This window comes from Pyrus communis, chromosome 9, assembly GCF_041283825.1.
Source record: "Pyrus communis isolate YQ-2024b chromosome 9, ASM4128382v1, whole genome shotgun sequence".
NCBI classification, from domain to species: Eukaryota; Viridiplantae; Streptophyta; class Magnoliopsida; order Rosales; family Rosaceae; genus Pyrus; species Pyrus communis.
The window spans coordinates 1,623,314-1,629,313 of NC_142573.1; the positions used below are offsets into that span (position 1 = coordinate 1,623,314).

Here is a 6,000-nt window from a genome sequence, read left to right on the forward strand (position 1 = left end):
AAGTAGGAAGAAAACACAGTGAAAACTAGCCAAGCTCGAAGCACTATATTAATAGATATGATTGCGCCGCCCTTATTACAAGTCTTTTTAAACAGCAGGCAGCAGGATACAAGTATATATCACACACAAACAGATTGCATGGCTGAACTAGTACTCTCTATGATTTCATGGAATGGGATACACAACCACCTTTCCGGTAGCCCTGGAGGTTTCAAGATAGGCAAATGCTTCAACGGTCTTCGAAAATGGATACGGGCCGGTGGGATCAAGCACTGGCTTCACCTTCCCACTCTCCAAGTAAGGCTTCAGTTTCTCTAATACAGTTCCGGTTGAAGTCAGTATAAATATGATTGCCGGTGGCGTTACTGGACCTACGATTGTCACAACCTTCCCGCCTTCCTTCACCGCCTTCACCGCCCTGTCAGTCTCCCCTATTTTTGTTAATTTCAGAAACACAAAACAACATCAGTCCTTGTGTTTGATTTCTATAAGAAAAAAACAACGATGAAGATTCAAGAACTATACCAACTGCATCATAAACCACATCGAATTGCTCGGGCAGGTCTTCGAAGTTCTCCTTGGTGTAATCAATAGCCAAATCAGCACCCAAGCTTCTCAAAAGGTCGAGTTTTTTCGTGCTCGCTGTAGCTGCTACTTTTGAAGCACCAAACACATGCTTTGCTAGCTGCCTCACGTAAACACATTGAGTGTCATGAATAATTAATCAATCAGCTTTACTTAATTAGAGCCTAACTTAATGGAAAATGTTTGCACTTGATTAATATTGTACCTGAATAACATGTGTTCCGACTCCCCCAGCGCCTCCCAAAACAAGGATGGATTTACCGGCAGAGAATTCAACTCGTTCGAGCCCTTCATAGGCAGTCTCAATGGCCAGGGGAAGGCTAGCAGCTTCAACAAAACTCAGATTTTTGGGCTTAAGAGCTAACACTCTTTCTTCTGCAGCAGTGTACTCGGCCAAAGATCCGATCTTTTTCGGCTTATCGAGAGCCTTCTCGTTGAGATCCCCATATACATCATCCCCCACCTTAAACTTTGTCACCTGTCTTCCTACTTTCACCACCACACCAGCAACATCATACCCTGGAACTGTCTGCAAACAAGTTAATTTAATAAAATTAATATTTTAGCAAACAAGCTAATTGGGTTTACACTCGAATTTGAAGATCAACTTTGATTCTTCAAAGCAAGCTTCTTGTTATTTCTTAACCTTTCAATTTTTATTTTATTTTACAAGATGATAATTTAAACTAATCTACATGTCGGGATTCAAACTTGGGTGTCATCATCTAAAGAGGAACGAGCACATTGCTCTAACCAATTGACATAATACGCGTATGTCTAAAGAGAAACGAGCATACTGCAACTGCTCTAACTAATTGATCTAATACGCGTTTACAAAAAGAAAATTTATTCTAACAAAAAAATCAACTAGATCAGCTTTGATTCTTCAAATAGATTTAACTAAATTATAAGTTGGTAAAGACTAAAACGTTTCTAAATCCCCCAACTCACAAACTAATCCTGTATTTGACTTCAGTGAAAAAAAAATGAAGAGAGAGAGAGAGAGAGAGGCTACAGGGGGTGAAGAGTCAGTGTCCTTGAAGTAGCCAAGCATCCTTTTGAAATCAACTGGGTTGAGAGATGCAGCAACCACCTTGATCAGCACCTGGTCTTCCTTTATTTCAGGAACAGGAACATTCGGATCGAACTTCAAAACATCTGCAGACTTTCCGTACTCTGAGTACACCCACGCCTTGTTTACAGATGGTATGGAAACTGAATCACTTGAAGCTACAGCAGCCGCCATTGATGCACTGCAAAAACCACAAGAACTTGCAAAGGGAAAGGGAAAGGGTTTGTTGTTGTTGTTGTTGTTGTGAGCAAATGAGTGAGATCAGATCAGAGTCTGAGATCTCGACAGCGTGTCGTTTTAAAGGTGAAGGAGAAGGATGTGGAACCTTGGTGTTTGCCTACGTGGCCGTATAAGAAAAAACTCCAAATGATGCATCTACATGCGCTATTGGTCAGGTTCAGTGGGACAACATGCCAAATTTTGCATGTAGACGCATCGTTACCTGAGGTTCATTGTGTGCGGCAACATGGTATAAAATTGGTGTTCTGTTACTATTAGTCGAATCTCACATCAAGACACCCCTGGATCGTAATGCTAGCGTCGCTGATATCGTAATGCATGCTAGCGTCTAAATTTTCTTCCTTATTAATCCTTATCCTTGAGTTTTCTTCTTTCTTGTTGACACCTCCAACAAGAAATATAAGAAGAGAAAACCCAACACTTTCTGTTACTTGACTCTTTATAAAGTAAGTGCTTACGTAAGAAATGTTAATTTATAACTTTAGGTAGGTTACTATTATTATTTTTTAATAAATGATATTATCTTATATTAAGATCATATTCAATTCTTGGGGTAAAACTTAAAATATAAGTTTTAAAACCTCCCAAACCATCTCTAACCATGGGATAAAATTAGCCATGGACCCACCAAGTTGTCATATTTTCAAACTTTTTATTTATTTATTACTTATAATCTAACAGTTATAATCAAATGATATCAAACGAGATCAAAATCTAATAGTAAAAGAAAGATATGACAGTCCAAAATTAAATAACGTCTAAAATAATTCAAGAAAATTATGTACCTCAAATTTAACTTAAAACTTTATAAATACCTATGTATTTGTATGATTTTTAATTACTTATTATTGAAAATTAAATATTTTAAGACTAAAATGTTCATAGAAATAAATTAAGATAATCTACATAATTTTTTTTTTTAAAAGTTACCGAAAACAAAAACTTAGGCTAAAATCATTATTTAATCATCACGGGCTAAAATTTTAAGCCACAAGGGTTAGAGGAAAAAAGCAGTTTCTGGCTTATGGCTTAAATTTTTAAGTTTTATGCCCAAGGGTTGGAGATGGTCTAAAGGGGTGAGGGAAGTGGGCTGAACCTAGTAATGAGTTAGCAATAATATGGTTTAAATTAGTAGAGGTGCAATTAAAAAAATACTATTTATCAACTTATTAGAGGTATAGTTAAAAAAAATATTATTAGGGAATTGTTATTAGCACTCCAAAAATCTCATTTGACACTCCAAACTTTCTATAATTAGAAAGAAAAATACACTTATGACGAGTGTAGAATGAGATTTTTGGAGTGCTAATAACAGTTCCCTATTATTAATTGACTTATTTATCTTTTATTAATGTTGTATTTTCTAAATAGGATTTCTGAGAAGGACAATATGAAAATACAAAAAAGTTTCATGCCAAGAAGTTGTAGACATGCCTAAGAAATTAGAAACATTTTGGCTTCAATAAGAAGGTGTCATGTTGACAGAGTATTATGTATTTGCAAGTTCAAAGACGTAACATCAACTCCAAAAACTAAAGCATTGCCTCAAACAATTTTAGATAAATATTTTAGTTCATCTTAAACTTTTATTTATGGTATTGCATATTTTTGTGCTCAAACAACTTTAGAGAAATATTTTAGTTTCCTTAAGATGAGACTAAGAAAAATTTTAACTTATTAAAATGTGGAGTTTATTCCTATGCATAACTGGTCTTTGAAGTTGAGACCAGAATCTTTTGTGACTTTAGATTAATCCTTTATAGAGTATTACTTTAGATAAGTTTTATTGGTTAAGGCATTTTTTTATGAAAGCGCTTTCATTAAAAACAAATCAAAGTTTTTATTATAAACGCAATTGCACTTTTATAGTTGATTAAGGGAGAATGTTGTGCAGGCATTGTCACTTGAGGTTCACTGTGTGAGAACAAGTTACGCAACTCAAGTTCTGTTTCTTATTTTTCACGACTAGGGAATGCAATTGAAGTTTACTTTCTTACTTATCACACCTACAACAAGAAAAACAAGACGTAGAAAAAAACTCCTGTACTTTTGAAGTTGACATGGTTATATAAGAGGGAATATATCCGCTCTAACCAATGCCTGTGTTAAAGCGAAAAAACACAGCAATGAGCAAGTAGGAAGAAAACACAGTGAAAACTAGCCAAACTCGAAGCACTATATTAGTAGATACAAGATTGCGCCGCCCTTATTACAAGATTGCGCCGCCCTTATTCAGACTGCATGGCTGAACTAGTACTTTCAATGATTTCATGGAATGGGATACACAACCACCCTTTCCGGTAGGTCTGGAGGTTTCAAGATAGGCAAATGCTTCAACAGTCTTCGAAAATGGATATGGGCCGGTGGAATCAAGCACCGGCCTCACCTTCCCACTCTCCAAGTAAGGCTTCAGTTTCTCTAATACAGTTCCGGTTGAAGTCATCATAAATAGGAATGCCGGTGGCGCTACTGGACGTACAATTGTCAATACCTTCCCGCCTGCCTTCACCGCCTTCACTGCCCTGTCAATCTCCCCTATTTTTGTTAATTTCAGAAACACAAAACAACGTGTTTGATTAATTCCTGATAAATAAATAAATAATGTTGTAACCTTGATGTGTTTTATTTGGTTGGATAATTTCATGCATCGAATTGTTCAAGCTTAATTTATATAAGAAAGAACCAAAAATGAAGATTCAAGAATCATCCCAACTGCGTCATAAACCACATTGAATTTCTCGGGCGGGTCTATGAAGTTCTCCTTGGTTTAATCAATAACCAAATCGGCACCCAAGCTTCTCAAAAGATCGAGTTTTTCGTGCTTACAGTAGCTGCCACTTTTGCAGCATCAAACACATGCTTTGCTAGCTGCCTCACATAAACACATTAAGTGTCATGCATAATTAATCAATCAGCTTTACTTAATTAGAGCCTAGCTTAATGGTAAACACATTCGTGCTTACATTAAGTGCCCTTCATAGGCAGTCTCAATGGCCAGAGGAAGGCTAGCAGCTTCAACGAAACTCAGATTTTTGGGCTTGAGAGCTATCACTCTTTCTTCCGCAGCAGTTTACTCAGCCAAAGATCCGATCTTTTTTGGGTTATCGATAGCCTTCTCATTGAGATCCCCATATACTTCATGCCCCACCTTAAACTTTGTCACTTGGCTTCCTACTCTCACCACCACACCAGCAACATCATACCCTGGAACTGTCTGCAAAACAAGTTAATTTAATAAAGTTAATTAGAAGTTTAGCAAATAAGCTATTTGGGTTTACGCTAGAATATGAAGATCAACTTTGATTCTTCAAAGCAAGTTAAATTTTTTTTTTTTTTTTTTTCCCCTTAACCTCTCATCTTTATTTTATTTTACAAGACAATACTTTGAACTAATCTACGGGTAGGGATTCAAACTTGGGTTTCAGCGTCTAAACAGTGACGAGAACAATGCTATGGCCAACTTACGCATCTACAAAATAGAAAATATATTCTAACAAAAAAGTCAACTAGATCAATTTTGATTCTTGAAATAGATTAAACTAAACTATAAGTTGGTAAAGATTAAAACTTTTCTAAATCCCCCAAATCACTAGCTAATCTAATCATGCATTAGTGAAAAAAAAAAATGAAGAGAGAGAGAGAGAGAGAGAGGCTCACAGGGGGGGAAGAGTCATAGTCCTTGAAGTAGCCAAGCATCCTTTTCAAATCAACTGAGTTGAGGGATGCAGCAACCACCTTGATCAGCACCTGGTCTTACTTTATTTCAGGAACAGGAACATCCGGATCGAAGTTCAAAACAACTGCAGACTTTCCGGATCTGAGTACACCCACGCCTTGTTTACAGATGGTACGGAAACTGAATCACTTGAAGCTACAGCCGCCATTGATACACTGCAAAAACAACAAGAACTTGCAAAGGGAAAGGGAAATGGTTTGTTGTTGTTGTGAGTAAATGAGTGAGATACGATCTGTCTGAGATCTTGGCACCGTGTCATTTTAATGGTGAAGGAGAAGGATGTGGGTTTTACTGGTGAAGGAGGAGGATGTGGAACCTTGGTGTTTGCCTACGTTACCGTAGAAGAAAAAACTCCAAATGATGTATC

At 36.8% G+C, this 6,000-nt stretch overlaps 1 protein-coding gene and 1 pseudogene across 2 annotated transcripts; both read right to left on the bottom strand.

Moving 5' to 3' along the window:
- Positions 1 to 26: 26 nt before the first annotated feature.
- LOC137739583 (2-methylene-furan-3-one reductase) lies at positions 27 to 2,101 on the bottom strand. The gene is made up of 4 exons (XM_068479205.2): positions 1,601 to 2,101; positions 791 to 1,114; positions 526 to 685; positions 27 to 431 (listed from the first exon to the last, which is right to left on the bottom strand). The coding sequence occupies exons 1-4, from the start codon at positions 1,829 to 1,831 to the stop codon at positions 166 to 168; spliced, it is 981 nt and encodes a 326-aa protein (XP_068335306.2). The 5' UTR covers positions 1,832 to 2,101; the 3' UTR covers positions 27 to 165.
- Positions 2,102 to 4,165: 2,064 nt separating this feature from the next.
- On the bottom strand, positions 4,166 to 6,000 carry LOC137739272 (2-methylene-furan-3-one reductase-like; annotated as a pseudogene). The gene is made up of 4 exons (XR_015966818.1): positions 5,555 to 6,000; positions 4,849 to 5,111; positions 4,581 to 4,817; positions 4,166 to 4,427 (listed from the first exon to the last, which is right to left on the bottom strand). The product of XR_015966818.1 is annotated as a 2-methylene-furan-3-one reductase-like (transcript).